Source organism: Gracilinanus agilis, chromosome 3 (genome assembly GCF_016433145.1).
Source record: "Gracilinanus agilis isolate LMUSP501 chromosome 3, AgileGrace, whole genome shotgun sequence".
Classification (NCBI taxonomy): domain Eukaryota; kingdom Metazoa; phylum Chordata; class Mammalia; order Didelphimorphia; family Didelphidae; genus Gracilinanus; species Gracilinanus agilis.
The window spans coordinates 153442950-153462426 of record NC_058132.1 but is presented as its reverse complement, the minus strand read 5'-3'; the positions used below and the strand labels follow the sequence as shown (position 1 = coordinate 153462426).

Here is a 19477-nt window from a genome sequence, read left to right as displayed (position 1 = left end):
TATATATATTTATATATATTCCTCTGTCTCTGTCTCTCTGTCTGTCTCCAGATAAGCAGACACACACATATACACACGTACACATTTTAGATTTTGCTCAATGGTAAAAAAAGAAAAATGTTTCCTGAAGATGAAAGAAAAAATATAAAGACATGCAAGAGGAAGGGGTAGCTAGGTGGCTCAGAGAAATGAGAGCCAGACCTAGATATAGGAGGTCCTGGGATCAACTAGTGCATCAGTTATTTCCTAGCTTTACAGCAGAAGAAACTGAGGTAGGGGTAACTGACTTGCCATGGGTTATATAACTACTAAGTGTCAGAAGCTAGTTTTTAATTCAGATCTTCCCAACTCTAGACCTAATGCTCTATCCCTCGCACCACCTAGCTGCTTAAAGATATAGATATTTTAAGAGTAATTAGGCAAAGAATGGAACTATTCCCTTATTGACCTCTTGGAAGTGCCCCAAATTTTATATAAATGCATTCATATGTATAAGTCATTAGGAATATATGAATTACAACTATAGTTTTATATATACTGTCTGCCAAGTGTGGGTATATGTATACATATATGTCCAATTGAAGGATGAATGGAAAACTGCTTTTTAGAATGGAGCTCAAAAGTCTCTTAAAGAAAATTAATATGTATTACTTTATTTCCTTTTAATTAATCTGATTTTCTTCAAAAAGTAGCTTTTGAGATAAATAAAAATGTTGTTCAATTGCTTTTTCCTGGCATTTTAAATGACTATAAGTGCAACAATACTGATTTCTACTATTTCTATTGCAAATATACATTATTTAATTTACATTATAGGTTAATGAGACTTGCTAGGCTACAAAAGTAAGCAACATTTGTAACTGTTTTTTTATGAGAAAATGCATTCCAAATTCCAAACAATTTACAAATGAATATTTAGATCATTTCAGTTTGGTTCATTTCATGCACAAAAATATTTTAAACCTTAGAGCAGTGATTCCCAAAGTGGGTGCCACCTCCCCTGGGTGGGTGCTGCAGTGATCCAGGGGAGCAGTGATGGCCACAGGTGCATTTGGGGGCGGTGAATAACTGTAAGGGGGCAGTGATAGTATGTGACAGGGGGAGCTAAGTAATATTTTTTCTGGAAAGGGGGCGGTAGGCCAAAAAAGTTTGGGAACCACTGCCTTAGAGTGTACTAAAAAATGTATACTTTTTCAGAGGTGGATTTTTTAAAACCTTTAGTACCGGCATTGAATATGGATAAACTTTAGACCTTGGAATTATAGAAAATTTTATAATTCCCATTTTAAAGATGAGAAAAGGAAGAATCAAAATCAGGTTAATAGCTAATTGCTAGCATTTATATAGCATTTTAATATTTGCAGACAACTTAACAAATTAACTCATTTATCCTAGGAACATCTCTTAGAGATAAATGTTACCCATTTTGCAGTTGGGAAAACTGAGGCTAATAGAATTTAATTGACTTTCACAGGATTACATAGGTGGCTAGCATCTGAGGCTAGATTTGAACTAGAGTCTTCCTGACTCCAAGTCCACCATACCATCTAGCTGCCTCTTCTATGGCTTACTCAAGGTCAACAGGTCAATCAACAGCAAATTAAGAATAAAACCCAGATAAAATGACCTTTGGTGGCTAGGTGGTACAGTGGACAGAGCATCAGACCTGACATCAGGACTACTCATCTTCTTGACTTTAATCTAGCCATAGACACTTACTAGCTGTGTGACCCTGGATAACTCACTTAACCATGTTTATCTCAGTTTCCTCGTGTGTAAAATGAGCTGGAGAAGAAAATAACAAATGATTCTAATATCTTTGCCAAGAAAACTCCAAAAGCCATGACTGAAATGACTGATCAACAAAACTTGACCTTTAGTCATTGGTTTCCACATTGGTTTGTGTTTCATTTTTATTTTATTTTATTTTGTTGTTTTTGCTAAATTTTGTCAGATTTATTATTTCATTGGTATAGAATCTTTTCAGTGAGGAAATTCCATCCCTCAGTGCCAATTTATACCTGTGATTTAGCTTATTGTCTTAAAGAGTTGCCTGGATATACAGAGAGGTTAAGTGATTTGCCCATAACCGACAGGCAATATATGTCAAAGAATGAATTTGAACCCAGGTCTTCCTAACACTGAGCCAGATTTCTTATCCACTAAATCGAGATGCCTCTCTTGCCATTCTTTAATTAAAAATGTAAATATGGTATGGGGAAGAGGTGATTGTCAAGGGATTGTAAATTTATAGTTAGAAGGGAACTTCAAAACCACTGAATCCTCTACCCCACCCTCAAGTGTTCTGGATGAGGAAACTATGTTATTAAGATCATATATTTACAGCTAGGATGGACCTTAGAAGTTATCGGGTCCAATTCTCTCATTCATCAGATGAGGAATCTAAAAAACAGAGTTTAATGGCTTCCCTAGAGTCACAGAACTATCTGTGGTAGGATTTGAACTCAGTTCTCTCTATTTTCAAATTCAGTGTCCTAGTCACTACGTCATGCTCTCTAAATATAATGAATCCTTACTGTATATATATATGTATATATGTATATATATATATGTATATATATGAATGTCTCTATATATATGTGTACATATATATGTATTAGATTTCACTCTTGTCTTTACAGTTCTTATAGAAGGCTATGTTATTATTTGGCTCTTGTCAGAAAATTCTTTATTTGCTTTGTTGCTGTTTCCATAGCCCCTTGGGGATGGATGGTGACATGCCTGGAGAGGTCACTTAACAAGGTAGGGCAGCTTTTCAGACAAGCTCAAATGAGGCTGCTCCAGTGATGTGACCTTGGCAATACAGCAAGACACTTAGTGCCACTGTCATCTTAATACACTTCTGGAAAAAAAAAGAAAGAAACCCAAAACAACCTTTCCCTTTGCAGTAGGCATCATTTCCAGCCCCAGAGGGTAAGTCATGATTTACTCAGTTTCAAACAAGCAGAATGAAGTACCAAGAAACTAAGGGGCCTGCTGAATGCCAAGCGGTGGACAGCTCCTGAGCTGCAATTACTCAATAACAACAGTAATAATAGGTCATATTTCTATAGAGTTTTCAAGTATACTCAACACTTTCCCTACAGTAGCCTTACGAAGCAAGCTAGTGATAGTATCTCATGTTCTCGTTTTGTAGCTGAAGAAATTCAAAAACTGTTTTCCTGAGCATTGATCAACTGCTAGTACACAGAAGGGTAATAACAACCTTTTTTTTTCTAGATTTTTTAAGACCTAAGCTAGTTATATAAGTAAGAATATGATAATCTGGTTTATTCATGATCTAAGAGTCCTCTTTAAGACATAGAATCACAAATTTTTATTTTTATTTTTTTATTTTTTAGAAAAATTTTCCATGGATACATGATTCATGTTTTTACTTTCCCCTTCACTACCCTCTTCACTCCCCACCCCATAGCCTGCACTCATTTCCACTGGTTTTAACATGTGTCATCTATCAAGACCTATTTCCATATTATTGATAGTTGCACTGGGATAGTCATTTCGAGTCTATGTCCCCAATCATGTCTGCATCAACCCATGTGTTCAAGCAGTTGTTTTTTTTCTGTGTTTCCACCCCTGTAGTTCTTCCTCTGAATGTGGGTAGTGTTCTTTTCCATAAATCCAGAATCACAAATTTTTAAAGGGACCTGAGAAACTGTTGGTCCAAGCTTCTCATTTTACAGATAAGGAAATCGAGAATTAAGTCACTTGTCCAAGATTACATAGTATGAAGTAGGAGTTGAACCAGGGTCTTCCTGAATCTAAAACCAACACTCTGCCAGGCTATGCTGCTTCTCCCCTATTTTTAAAATGCATCCTTATATTTCCTTAGCATTAAAGTCATGTAGAGCTCAATTTTTTTTTGCCTCTCTAATCCCCTTTGTGACTAAAATGACACACAGTGCTGAGTACTGTCAGAATTCAGAAGCAGAGACATCACAGCTCCAATTTTCACCTCCTGCAAAAAACACACTTACAGGCAGTTGCACCAGAAGTGTCAGTGATGGCGGATTCAAGGAAGGAGAGATGTGGAAGAAGTAAAAGGAAAAGAAAAACTTGATCCCACCTACCCCCACCTTCTACAATCTCCAGCTCCTACTGTCAATCTGTTGCCAAGAGAAGAGGGTATTGGACATCACTCTTACTGACCTTCCTCCAAAGGAAGAAGTCCCAAACTGATTTGATGCAACCTTTTTATAATAATAATAATAATTGTTATTATTATTATTATTATTATAACATAAGGAAAAAACTTTCGAGAATGATTAGGACATAGTTCTTCTCTTAATATGCATTGCTAATTCCTGAAACTATTAAAAACGTCATGGACTGTAATTCCCTCCTCTCATCTCATGACTGTAAAGGCTGCTTCCCGTTAATAAGTAATTTTAAAAGTCCTCCCCTGGGAAGGTCAAGTGAAACCTATTAGAGGCCGCCTTCCTTCTGCATCTCATTGCTGAGCCCCATAAGACTGCAACACATCGCTGGCCCATCTTGTTCATGATCTCCCTTGGAACCAACCACCCAGTGAGTCAGCCAAGGCTCTTCAGAGAAGAGGAAGGAGAAAGACAGGACTAAATTGAGCCCCACAATAAGTTTACCTAAGGGACCAAAAGGATGGAAGTTGGACATTTCTGAGGTTTCTTGGACTTCTGTCTGAGAAGAATCAGATAAGGGAATAGAGTGGATAGATCACTATAAAGAATTTTTGCCCCATTCAGGTCATTCTTACCATAAAGTGATTTGGGGGCAGAGCTTGTCAGGAAATCAGTCAGCTGCTCCCCTCGGGGCTCCTATATCCAGTGAACCCATCATCTGCATCAGCACACATCCTTTCCCTTGCAGGATCCTATAGCCTTTTTGTCCTTTTCTGCCATGCACTGCTGTCTTCTTGCTTGCCCAGCTCAGGGGATCTCAGCAGAACAGTGCTGCACTTTGCATTCTGCACAGTACTGCCGCTGCTAATAAGATCCCTTTCTGCCCATCAAATGAGCACTGGTTTGCTTCTTGCCCTAAGGGATATTGGAGCTGTTGTTGTGGACCAGATTGCAATCTGCATGCAGGGCTGGTTTTGGCCATAGGTGAAGTTGGCAGCTACCTCCCTGGTGTTACTTGAAAGATGTACAAAAGGGTTCCGGACCTTTCTCTCCTCCTGCCCACTAGGATTCCCAAATTTTCCTTCCTCTCTGTTGAGATATAATCTACAGAAACCCATGGTTAAAGTGAGAATATTTTAACTGAAAAGAGTGATATAGTAGAAGCTCAGGATCTGTTAGCATGGGACAGATTAGATCCTGCTGCTTGATAGTAAGGCATGGGGCACAAAGCAGACGAATTTTGGTTGGGGCAGATAGAAAAATCCAGAGTACAGAAAGTAACAGATCTGGTTAAAGGTTTAAAATAAGTAAGCCTGGTCAGCAAGATACAACAAAGGACCTGGGAGAATCCTGGGGGATACCAAGGAGATGCCCAATAGAAAGGGAAATGAAAGGAGGAGAGGGAGGTGATGGAGAGCTTCAAGCTGTCAGCTTTAAAGGTTTTGACTAGGTCCAGGCCTGCCAATCAGGCACTAAAGCACAATGCAATGAGCCACCACAAAGGTAGGAATTGTGCCACTTCCCAGGGGAATCTACCATCATCAACAAATATTTATTAAATACTTACTTAGAACAAATCAGTTTTCCATCTCTCAATAGTAACTACTATTACTATTCTACAGAGTTATTGTGGAATAGATATCCAATAAGGCTAGTACTTTGAGCCTATTATATATATAATAATAATATTAAAATATATATTAACAGCAAATATCTAAGGTGAATCATGTGGGACCATGTATTAGGAGTATTATTAGGTTTTTGGATAAGTGAGTAACAGGAGTATATCCTTTTATCCTTTCAGACTGTCTCAAGCTCAGACCATCCCTACATTTCACAAAATCTTAGACATAGAATGTGAGGACTGGAAGGGATGTCAGAGATCAGCTCCTCCAAAATCTTTAATATGCAAATAAATAAATTGAGCCCCAGAAAAAATAAACTTGACCTAGGCCATCCATTTTTTGGAGTTCCTCCCCCCCAAAGAAATGAGTCCTACCTACTATAACATAAGGACCCCTTCTAAAACTTCCAAAACTTCCAAAATAACTAGGCATTCTGTTTCTAAATTTAAATAATATATACTAAGAAAGAGCATTAAAAACCACCTACCTACTCTAAACCTTCATTTTACACTGGGAGAAATGGAGCTATAGAGAAGTTAACTAATTTGACCAAATCCACACAGTTTGTTTTTGAGGGAGTCAAAGCTAGAATCCAGATCCTCCACTTTCTGGTCTTACTTCTGAAGCATACTTCATTATTTTGGTCACTTCAGTAGTCGAGATTTAAAAAAAGACTTATTTGTCAATATACATGCATTAGAATAGTTTCCTTATCTGTTTATATGTGATAAAAAAAGATCGCTTATACACTGTGTACATGTTCCCTCCCAGTAGCAGCTTCTTAAGGAAAGGGAATGTTTTAATTTTGATTTTTGTATCTCCAAGACCCATTATGGTGCTTGATACATAGTAGGTATTGGTTCAATGGAAGAGTTCGTCTTAGAGAGGCTGAAGGGTATGACAATAAAAAAAGAAAGAAAGAAAATCTAAAACAAAGGGAACTTTGGCTAATGTACAGAAAGAATAAAGCTATGTAACAACAACAACACTAATAATAATAACTAATAATAATAATAACATTTATATAGTCCTTACTATGTGCCAGGTAATGCAATAAGCATTTAAAAATTTTATCTCCTTTGATCTGTTTGGGAAATTATAGAACATCTAATTGAAGAATCCAGTACTCTGGCTAATGGACCATGATCTGTGACAAAGATTTTTCACCAGAAGCAAATCTGCAAATATGTGCTAAAGAATGGATTAATGCAAGACAAAAAATAAAGTTGGGAATGTTTTTAGACAGTAGTCATTGAAAGCAAAGGCCAGCCACATAGCAAGAAAGAGACTCCAGACTTGGGAATGGTGGCTGAGGTTGGTGGATTTCTTGGGTTTAGGAGTTCTGAGCTATATAGTAAGGTTAAAATCAAGCATATGTCCTACACTGGCTGGCACCAATATGGTGAGGCCCTGGGACAGAACCACCAGATTAACTAAATATTAATAAATTGATCCAGGAGAGAAACAGAGAGGTCAAAATTTCCATGTTGATCAGAAATGGAGTCAGGCCCATGATGGGCTTCTGCACTCCATCCTAGTTAAATTAAATAACCAGAAAACAGCTAAAAAACCTGAGGTTGAACCCTCTTCTAGTGGCATATTTGACAATGGGGGATTTATTGTAAAACACAGATGAGTCAAATAAGATGGTGAGATTTTGTCAGTGAAATCACAGTTTGCTCAAAGTATTAAAATAAGTATACTTTTTTAAAAGTCTGACAGAAAAAAAAGCAGAATGAAAATAGCCAGTGGTACTTGTATGCCCTAGGACAGTGATGAGCAAACTATGGCCCACAGGCCAGGTGTGGCCTCCTGAAATGTTCTATCCAGCTGTGGGACATTATTCCTAATCTGATGAATACAATGAGTAGAATACAATACAATGAAACTTCAAAAGAGTTGCCTTAGAAACAGACTGACTGATGAGCATTTCCTTTCCTTTGGCCCCCTCTTTGAAAGTTTGTCCATCACTGCTCTAGGATATGCCACAGTAGCAACAAATCTTTACCAATCTATTTGACATTCAATTAAATAAATAAATAAACAAACAAACAAACAAATAAATAAATAATGCAGTAAGTTTTCTGCTAAGTGGAACATTCTCTTAGCATCACCAAAATTAAATGAATTTTGTTGTGGTTTGTTGTTCAAGTCTATGGTCCTGGAAAAGAAACCAAAGCAAACTTAAAAACGAGAACCACAGTGAAGGCAATTCTCAGCTACTGAGGTTGTTTTCTCAAATAGTCACCTTGTGTGACTAATTTGTAAGTACCTAAATTGTGCCTCATCAACCCTAGTGGGATATATTATGGAAAAAAGGTATCCTTTGATGGCTTTAGCATCAGTTCAAATGGGCAGTGTTCCTAAAAACATCCCATTTAACCCAATTTAATTCCATTTACTTTACAGAAATGTATTATGTGTCAGCCACTATGCCAGGGGCTAGGAAATGTAAAGAAAAAAAGCAAGCAGAGATCCTCCTCTCAGGGAGCTTATGTTCTAGTTGGGAAGGGATACCACATTTATGAAGTTATGCAAATACAATAAATAACTATAATGAAGGCGGGAAAGCACTACGAATCAGAGGATTCAGAAAAGGTCCCTTATAAGAACTGTCGAGCCTTGAGAGGTTTTCATGAAGCAGAAGTGAGAAGAGAATTTGAGATATGGATGTCATCATCTGCATAGACAAGGAAAGCAGGGTGTGATATCAGGTAGAAGGAGAACAGCAAGAAGAAAAGTTGAGCAGGAATGCAAAGGGAGTGAATGAGAGGGTATAATGGGTAATCAGCATGGAAAGATAAGATGGCACCAGGTCAAGACAAGTTTGACATCTTAGAGGAATTTTACTATTATATTAGAAGCAAAGGGAGCCACTGGCGTTTTTTTGAGCAGAGGAGTTCATTGTTTAGAGGTGTGCTTTAAGGATATCGATGTGGCATTCATGCAGAGTATGGCCTGGAGACTAGAGGTTAGATGCCGAGAACCATTAAGAAACTATTTCAATAGCGTAGGGGAGAGGTGATGTGGGAGAGAATCGGAGTTATGTTGCTATGAGGAGAGAGAAGGGAAAAGATTCGAGAGGTGTAGAGTCAGAAAATAAAGCAGAGCATGACATTTATAACACAATAGCATATTAATATAAAAATCCTGATAGAACCCATGATGCTATGTTGGAAATTGATGCAGCTGTAACACTGAAAGAATTAGCAGTGAATATTATACCTTTAATGTTTATAGCTGGGGTTCTTGACTTTTTTTGCATCATGGGCCTTTGAAAAGTACTTTAATAAAGCCTATGGACTCCTCAGAATAAGGTTTTTAAATGCGTGAAATAAAACATATAGGATTATAAGGGAAACAAACCACACTAAAGTACATTTATAAAAAAAATACATTAATTCACAGACTGTGGGTTGAACATCTGTTCTATAATATGGTTTAGTGGAATGAACCTTGGGCTTAGAGGTCCTGAGTTCAAGTCCCTATAGTAGTTGTGTAACCTTAGTAAAACTAATTTCACTTAAGCCAGAATTGTCTCATTTATACCACTTATTTTTGTCAGCATCAAATGACATGGTAAATGTAAAGTGCTTTGTAAAATCTAAAAGTGCTATATCCTTTTCAGCCATTAGGATTATTGTTCCCAGAGGGACAAATAATTTAACGTACTATGCATTGTTTATTCTTAAAACAATCTTATGAAGCAATGAAGGAGAAGATAGCATTCCTTTCTTTTTACAGTGTGGAAAACAGGCTCAAACTGAAGAAGTACTTCTTCTCTGAGGCCACATAATTAATCTTTGGAAAACCTGAGTCTAGAATACAGGGGTCCCTCATCCTCTTGTTCTTTTTCTCAGACCTGGCTGATTTAAATGCAGCTAGATTCAAAGACATCTGCTTAGAAATAAGCATTGTTGTAGTAGAAAACAGGCAAAATTAGAGTGGAAAGTGCACTGACGTCAGACAACTTGGATTTGAGTGTCAGTTCCAGTAATCCTGTAGGCATTAGATGTCTGACCTTGGATGAGGTTACTTAATTTCTTTGATTCACAGTTTCTACATCTATAAAATGGGTATAAGCAACATGTGCACTGCTGTTGTTCAGTTGGGTCCAACTTTTTGTGATCTCATTTGGGGTTTTCTTGGCAAAGATAATGAAGTGGTTTGCCATTTCCTTCTCCAGCTTATTTTATATATGAGGAAACTGAGGCAAACAGGGTGAAGTGACTCACCCAGGGTTATACAGTTAGTGTTTGAGGCCAGATTTGAACTTGAAAAGATAGACCTCTTTCCACTGTACCTTCTAGCTCCACCCCTGTGCACTGCTACTTGAAGTATAAATTAATCAATCAGTACTTATTAAGTTTCTATTTCGTTCCAGGCACTCCTTTAGGTACTGTGTACTCAACTTCTACTGAATCAATATAAGAATAATGTGAAAAATGCCTTATAAGCTCAAGATACTTTATTAGAATTATTATTACTATTACTGGGAACTATGATTAGAAACTAGTGTAAAAGTGCAAAATCAAGGAAAAATCAAACTTGGAGAAGTTCTTGTGAATGATTCTGGGCAGCATTAAAATGCCATTTCGAGGGCTTAGCTCTACCTTAATAAAATTCTACATCAACCCTAGACTCATTAGATGATTATTATACTTCTAGAAAGTGAGAATACTGTTATAGAACACACATTGGACTGGAGTCAGAAGGCTGGGGTTTAAATCTCAGCTCTTCTATTTACTATGTCTGTGAACTTGGACAAGTCTCTTTAACTGTATATGTGTGTGTCTAATTCATGTACACACACTGCAAAACACAGGGCAGTTAGAGGGTTCAGTGAATAGAGTGCTGAGCCTGGAGTATGGATGACTCATCTTCCTAAGTTAAAATCTGGCTTGAGATACTTAATGACTATGCAACCAAAGGCAAGTCACATAATCCTATTTGCCTCAGTTTCCCCATCTGTAAAGTGATCTGGAATAGGAAATGACAAATCACCCCGATATCTTTGCCAAGAAAACCCCATGAGGAACTGGACACAACTGAAACAACTGAACAACAACTATATAAACATACATATATATGTCTGTGACTCAGTTTCCCCAGATATAAAACTGATAGGATTGCAGTATGGTACAAACAAAAGACCATTCACTGTCGCTTGTGTCAGAGGACCTAGTGATCTTGCTTCTGATGCTATCTGTGTGACCTTGGATAAATTATTTAAGGTCCTCATCAGTTTCATAATCAGTAAAATTTTCTCCACTACAGACTCTGTCCACCCTGTCCACTGCACCACTTAGCTGCTTCTGAAAATTACTGAATATTGATCAGTGTTATTTACTTGCAGTCAATGCCCTATTGATAATCAATTAAAGAAAGGGAATGTGTTAAGGATAGGAATCCATAGTAACTGGAGAGGAAAATACAAGCAACCTTGGATATGGTCTCAGAAACATGACAATTGAAGTTGAATCCAGTAATTGTCAAGTCAAAGAATATCAAACGCTAAATAGCATGAAAAATGGTGAATAATCAATGCAGTACAGAAAAGAGAATAGCCCCAAGAAGTAGGGGGTGGGAACTAAGTAAGGGGAAGGGTAGAAAAGAACAAGAAAAAAATGGAGAACACAAGTGATAAAAAGGAAGACTATAGAAAATTATGAAAAGCATGAGATCATTAAGGTAGAGGAAAAAGAATGTGCTAAAACTGTCAGAAGAAACAAACATTCAGGAAGGGAAAAAAAAAAAAAAACAACAACTCATCCCAGGACATGTTCTCTCATTAAAGGAAAGTGCAGTCAGGTAACAAATAAGAGTTCTGCTTAAACATGAGAGTTTCCTACAGCCAGGCTTACAAAAAAAAGCAGCTATTCAGCTTTTTCAAGCTTATTTTTTTTTTTCTTATTCCTATCCCCATTACCAAGCACAGCTGCTGAACATTAGAAGTCGACAGCCTGAAAACAGGCCAACAGCTAATAAAAAAGTAAATCAAAGCTGGCCCTCTGCTGGTGGGCCCCTTATACTACAACACTGGAAATGTGAAACTTAAGTTTCTTGATAACTTTGCTCTCTACTCGGTAAGACCCACAGAACTAAAAGCAAGTCAGAGCTTTGGTTTCTTCTACAGAGCCCCAAGCTCCTTCCATGCAGTGCCTGAAAAGGGACAAATGGCAGAGGAGAAGGGATTCCTGGTCAGATTATCACTGATACACTAAAACTATTTGCATTTTCTAATTGGATCATCCCTACTTCAAGATACTCAGTAACTTTGTTTCCCAGGGAGTGAATGAATCTAAGACACATCTTTGGGATAAAGTAATTAAGATGATTACTCCATAGACCTTTATGTGTTTGGGGAAGACTGGATTGTCCATTCCCATTAAAAATCTTAGAAGCTATCTGCCTTTGCTGCTACTCTTGGTCTCCCTGGATTTCGTGTGTCCCGTGGCTTCAAGATATAAAGCCATGCCATTCATAGTCAATGCTTAAAGGAGGGTTCATCTAGAAATCGCTGTTGATTTAAGAAATCAAATCTTGGTATCAAATCATGGGGTGGCATAGGCTGTATCACAGAAAAATACATCATCACACCTCAATTGCCCCAATAAATGTGAAAGTGATACAAACTCAAATATTCAAATAAAAATTTGGTGGGAAATTCTCCCATTTTCTTTGCAAGGAATGACAAGTTTCTCTCCTCCTAGATCTGAGCCAGGATGCATTATTTTCATCATAACCAACAAAGTCACTAAACTGAGCCAAATGACTCCCCGTGTGTGCATGGTGAGGTACGGTTAAGCTGGGACAACCCTGAATCTGTCTCTTAGGACCACAGCTGCCTCATTAAAGGGATAAAAGATGATATCTGCTGAGCTGGTGGAAAGTGGTGGCTGCATTTTTATTAAAGTCTCTGCTGCAGCCAACCCAGTCCCCAAAGGTCCATATTCCAGGCATATCTCTCATTCCCACTGTATGGAGTGGTTTAGTTTTTTTGTAACTCATTAAGAGAAAACAAAATGCTATTGTGGTACACTCTTCAGAACACCAGTGCTCTATCTACATGTAAGTGGCATGTTTTCTTTCCTTTGCCCATGTCCTAGATACTAACCCTGGCCTAAGAAATTATAATGGCCACCCTCGGAGCACCACATTGACTTAATACTAACAGCTTTGGTAACAGACTTTTAAAGGGCCAGGCTAGAAAATAACTGATGGAGGCCACCTTGCTTACTTTGAATATCATCATTTTTTAACCACACCCAAATACACATGTACTCTGGCCTATGAAAGAGGCACTGAAGCATCCATCCAAACACATCATATTTGATGTGTAACCAGATTCCAAATCCCTCTGACCACATGGTGCCTGGCTCCTATTTTTCAGTACTGGGCCAGGAAAAAAAAAAAAAAAAAAAAAAAAAAGCATGGCAGCTTCACAGTTTCTAGCCACCTAAGATCCCAGACCTTAATGTCCCAGTAAGCCCCATCACTGAAATGAAGAATATGAGGCAGAGCCCCAGACCACAGAAATGTTGATGCCCAAGAAAAACTGTAAGCCTGCCCTGCAGAGTGGATTTAAGCCTCCTAGAGAGCAAGTGCCATGACTCCTGGCCTGCACAACACCTATGGCAGAGCCTTAGTCCAACTGGCCTGAATGTCTTCTCACCCCCAGAGACCCCAGCACAAGGCATCATTACAGTTCGGTACCCACTTTCCCCACCAAGAAGAATCAAAAAGCTGCTCCCTACCTGAGAGTGGCGCTCTCCCCTTGCCTGACCGTCACGTTGTCCATAGCTTTGGGGAAGGTGGCATCTCCGCTGCGCACTGGCACTCCTGTGGGCAGAAGGAACAGCAGCCTGAGAGACAGGACCACGAGGAACCTCCAGGGCAGCAGCAAGTACCCACCGACCCCCATCCTCGACAGCCACAACTTCCCTGAACTGGAGCAGCGGCACCGCGGGCGCCCCCCAGCCGGGCACAGGAAGCGGGCGGGGGGAGAGGAAGGGGACGGAGCGATCCAGGAGCAAAAAGGGGGAAGGGGAGGGGGCGGGAGAGAGAAAGAGCCGGAGCTCCTCCAAGTCTAATGATCCTCCCCCAAAATCCAGCCTCAGCTTTCCACCATCTGAGAAGCGAATTCCCCCAATAACATCCAAAGGGTTCGTGCCCCCCACGTTCCTTGGGTGAGGAAGAAGGCCGACCGAAAGGGAGAAGAAGGAGGAAGATGCAGAGATGAAGGTCACAGATCTCTCTCTCTCTCTCTGCCTCTCTCTTCAAGATGCTACTTTAAGATTCAGTTGGGCACGCGCTGCAGAGGTCTGGCATCAAAAGTTTATAACCCAAAAAAGTGCCTATGACATGAAGGAGATGTCATAAAAAAAGCTGCTTTTTTTTTGGAAGAGGAGAAAAGAGTTTTATTAGCTCACACATATGTATCTTACATACATTAAAAAGAAAGGAGAAGAAGAAGAAAAAGAAGAAAAAAAAAACACCGCCAATTCACACTAATTCTTTAACACAGGGGAGGTTTAAAAAAAAAAAAAAAAAAGAAAGAAAAGTTCCCAGCAGGGATTTGTAATTGGTTCCTAATGATGTCCCCGATCCTGTCAATTTCCTCAAACCAAATCCAGTCACTGGATCCAGTCCAGTCCCCCAGCTCAGCAAACGATGTTAGATCCGAACCCTAAGAGGAAGAAGAAGCCTTCCAGCAGAGAAGAGAGAGGAGAGAGCCTTGGAGCAGAAGCCCGGGTGTGGGAGCTACGGGAAGCCCCACTGCTTCCCTCAGCTCAGAGAGGAAGCCACTGGCCAGGGATATGAGCGCTTCGCCAGAGCCACACCAAACTCAGCTGCTTCCCCTAGTTTCAGCATCTCCTTCCTCCCAGGAACATCTCCGACTCGCACAAGCACTGACTTCCAGGGTTGTCATGGTAGCAACTCCATCACTGACCAACACTTTCACTCCCATACAGACACACTGAGAGGCGCAGACTTAGCACATTAATCTCAGGGAAAGCTTGTGAGCAGCAGAGAGCTCCCACTTTAACCCTTTCGCTGCTGGGTCTGGGATCCAGTAAGCATACAGCCTAGGGAATCCGGAACAGTTGTTTAAAATCCATGCAGAGACATGGAAGAGAGGCAAGAGGGCGGCAGCTTAGTCTGTCTCTATTCTTTTCTTAACCCCCTCAGTTCCAGCAAAGGAACGAAGAGCTAGCAAAGATATGAATGTGTCCCTCTATGAAGCTTTTTCTCTTGATAGGAAGGGGAAGAGGGAAGAAGTTCTGGGGAAAGTGTTTTGGAAAACGTGCAATTGGCTCCTTTCTTGTGTATTCCTAAGCAAGAGAAGCACACCCTTCCTTGCCAACTGAAGGAGGATTCCTCATGGAAGGACAGGCAGGGGAACTCGGCTTGAGTCTGCTTCCACACACAACTATCACATGTTTATTTTGTCCATCTGCAAATGCAAAGTCACTTTCCCTGTGCCAAAAGAGACCAAGCTCTCGTGGCTTGTATTCTTTTGTCCAGGGAAACAATTTTTTAAACATCTTACTATTAAGTAAATGATAGACAGTAACAATCTGAATTTAAAGACAGAGGTTGAATTTCCCCCAACAAAAGCACTTCATCTTTACTACCATTTTAATAACCTAAGAATTATGCATCATTCTTGCCCATACCTTCCAAATGGGGACCTGATTGTGGTGAAGAAAAGCATCTGGTATTATGGATCCTTTCTTTAACGTCAGTAAACTATGGGAATAGACAGAATATTGAATTTTTTAACATAATTAGGACACAAGAGTTCTAGTCCCAGTTAAACCACTAGCTAATAACAACTATAACAAAGAGTAAAATAATACACACACACACACACACACATATATATATAGCAATTGACATAATTTATCTCATTTGATTCTTATAATAATACCATGAAATAATCATTTGAAAAGTGATGTGATATAGTTGAGGGGCAGCTAGGTAGCATGGTAGAAAGAGTGCCAGGCCTAGGGTCAGGAAAACCTCCTCTCGAATCTACCCTCAGGCCTTTGCTGGTTGGGTGACTTTAAATCACTTAACCCTTTTTGCCTCAGTTTTTTTTTTCATCTATAAAATGAGATGGACAAGAAAATAGCAAACCACTCCAATATCTTTGCCTAGAGAGTTCCNATACATATATATATATATATATATATATATATATATAGCAATTGACATAATTTATCTCATTTGATTCTTATAATAATACCATGAAATAATCATTTGAAAAGTGATGTGATATAGTTGAGGGGCAGCTAGGTAGCATGGTAGAAAGAGTGCCAGGCCTAGGGTCAGGAAAACCTCCTCTCGAATCTACCCTCAGGCCTTTGCTGGTTGGGTGACTTTAAATCACTTAACCCTTTTTGCCTCAGTTTTTTTTTTTCATCTATAAAATGAGATGGACAAGAAAATAGCAAACCACTCCAATATCTTTGCCTAGAGAGTTCCAAATGTGATCATGAAGAATCAAAAAACAACTGAAATTAAGAAATAGCAACGAAATGATATAGTTGAAAAAGCACTGAACTTGTGTTCAAGAACATCTGGATTCAAATTCTGACTCTAATACTTACTATCTGGAGTAACTTTAGACAAATCATTTACTCTCCCCTAAGCCTCGAATTTCTTATGGGCCCTACTAATACTTGTGCTACTTAGCTCACAGGATTCTTGTGAGGAAACCATCTTGTAAACTTGCATAAATATGGCATTAGTGTTATCCTAATTTTCAAAGTGAGAAAGATGGAGTTTGGGAGAGAGTAAATAATAAAACTAGGGTCACATAAATGATCAATCTCCTCTCCTCGACTCAAACTTTGATTATTATTATGATAATCATTAGCATTAATGATATATTGTATTTAACACATTTAAGATTACAAACCACTTTTTATACATTAACTTGTGTGAGTTATGCAACAACTCTGAGTTAGGTATCAAAGATATTATACTTTTCATTTTACATATGGGAAAAGTGAGTCCTAGAGAGGTTAGATGATTTGGCCAAGATTGCAAAACTTGCTGGTAAATGTTGTAGAAGAGATTTGATCTAGACCTTTTTAACCATGTCCAGCATTTTATTCACAATGATTATTGCTCTGTAACAGGGGTAAAAGTAAACTTTTAGACATACTAAATCAATGATTGATTGACATTGCATGGGTGATATTTAGAATGCACAAGCCAGAGACTATGACAAGGTAGTGGGAGAAAAGATATCCTACATCCTAGGACCCTCCATAGGGTATATGGAAGGTTTTGAGGAAACCAAAGTGCAAGCCGGATGATTCTTTCTAACAGGACTGTGGTAAACAGCCAGAAATGGGTACATCAGCTGATTAGAGCAAGGCCAATTTAGGATAAGCATGAGATTGCAGAGCACTATTGAAGGAACGAAGTGTGGAGCAGTGGAAAGAAAACTGAATTTGGAATCAGAGGGTCTCAGTATAAATCTTGACTTTGCCACTTACTACCCGGTATAACCTTGGGCATGTCAAGAACTCCCTGGGCCCCAAAAACTCCCAGTTGTCCAATATTAAAGTGGGGGAACCAAACTGAATTAGGATTTTTAACCTAGAGTCCTTGAACCTTTTTAATAGTTTGAAAAAAGCACAACTTTATTCCAAAATAATTAGTTTCTTTTGTAATCCCACATATTTTATCTTTGACATTTATAAACATTTTTCAGAGAAGGGGGTCCATTTACTTCAGTAGATTGCCAAGGGGATCCATGACACCAAAAAGGTTGTGACTTCTTCTGCCAGATGACTTCTAAAATCCTTTCAAGTTCTAAATCTATGATCTTATGAATTTCTTCAAGCAGAACAAAAGAGTTGAGAGAAAGATATGCTCAGCCAAAATCCAGGAAACTAAAGGTTAAAGTTTCAGGTAACTTCAGAAAGAGGAGTTTCAACCTGGCACTAAGGCATTATATGAACTCCAGAGAGGAACACAGAATTATCAAACATGGGGAGAAAAAATGAATGTTGTGAATTAGATAATAATAATAGTAATAGTAATAACTGTCATTTGTATAACATTTTACACGCATATTTTTCTTTTGATGTTTATAACAACCAAGAGGTGTTATGTGTAAATTTAAAATTGAAGAAACTGAAGCTGAAAGAAGTTTAATGACATGAATAAACCTAGTGTAAAAAGGGACCCCAGAGACACCCTGTTGCAACCCTCTCATTGTACAGATAAGGAAAGTGAGGAATAGGAAAGATAAATAACTTACCAAGGTCACAGATAGTAAGCCCTGGGAGGGCTATTTGAACTCAGGACCTGTATTTCCATTACCAAGGCTTTTTCTTTTACATGAAGCTATCTGCCAATTACCAAGAATCACACAACTTTATTAAGTAGGGCCTAAGTGAAACCTAAGTCTTCTTGATCACAAGTCCTGTGAATAAAGATTCACCATGCTATACTCTTAATTCATTTAAGCCAAAAGAGATAAAGAGTACTGGGTCAAAAGAGGTTAGATTAATTGAAAAGAGTGGCATGACTTACCTATCTGCTTTTGTTCTAGAGATCTCTTCAAACTACAGTTTGGGCTTTTGCTAGCCAATCAGTTGAGGATGTTCTAAGGTGGCAAAGTAAAGATAAAGAAAGGGGAAAAGCTAAGATCCTTGGATTGTTGACTAAGGAATAAAAACCCGTGAACTTTTCAATGGAAAGCTACTGAATTTATGGCAAATGATGGAGATCTTTGCGTTGAAGATGTCCTAGTCTATTTCTTTATAACTGCTAAGTTCTCTACAAGCTCAGAGGATGGTTTCTCATTAAATAAGCCCTCCAGGTTCCCTATTAAGTATATAAGATGTCCAGAGGCGGGGAAATTAGAATTCTAGATATAGAGTTATAAAGAATCACTGGGTCATGGTGTTGAGAGAATCTTTAGAAATCATCTAGCCCAGTGATGGGCAAACTACAGCCCAATGGCCAGATGAGGCCCCCTGAAATGTTCTATCAGGCTGTGGAACATTATTCCTAATCTGACGAATACAATGAGTAGGATACAATACAATGAAACTTCAAAAGAGTTGCTTTAGAAACAGACAGACAGATGGGCATTTTCTTTCCTTTGGCCCCCTCTTTAAAAAGTTTGCCCATCACTGATCTAGCCCAACCCTCTCTTTTGATAAATTAAAAAAAAAAAAGAAAAAAGAAACAAAAACAAAAAACTAAGGTCCAGAGAGCTTAGAGGATTTTCTTAAAGCAATACAGCTAGTTGTGGAAAAAGTAGCACCAGGCTGTAGGCCTCTTGATTCCTAGTCTGGTTTTCTTTTTCTAAACCCATGCTAACTACTGGATTTTAGGGAACCTATAGAAGGTTCTATTACCATCAATTGAAATGGTTATCCAATTAAATTAAATAAAATTAAATGCTTATCACATAAGAACAATACTTGATCAGTGAGAGTGAGAGACAGAGATGTTTAGATAGGGAAAAAATAAAGATGAGAAAGAGATAGAGACAGACACAGACAGAGAAACAGAGTGAAAAACAAAGATATGAAGAGACAGAGACAGGTCAAGAGAGAAAAGCATGAAGAGAGACAGAGAGAGACAGGGAGAAAGAGAAAGAGACAGAGAGAGAGAAACAGCGTCAGAGCATGCATTGAATTTGGAATCAAAATTTTAGGACTCAAATTCTGACTCTGTTACTTATTACCTATGTGTGAT

General features: G+C 38.6%; 1 protein-coding gene across 3 annotated transcripts in view; it reads right to left on the bottom strand.

Moving 5' to 3' along the window:
• Positions 1-13667, bottom strand: part of OPCML (opioid binding protein/cell adhesion molecule like) — a 748742-nt gene extending 735075 nt beyond the window's left edge. For all 3 annotated transcript variants that reach the window (XM_044666154.1, XM_044666155.1, XM_044666156.1), the window contains exon 1: positions 13501-13667. In XM_044666154.1, the coding sequence (XP_044522089.1) occupies positions 13501-13667 (167 nt within the window). The remainder of the gene's footprint in view (positions 1-13500) is intronic.
• Between the last annotated feature and the right edge of the window lie 5810 nt (positions 13668-19477).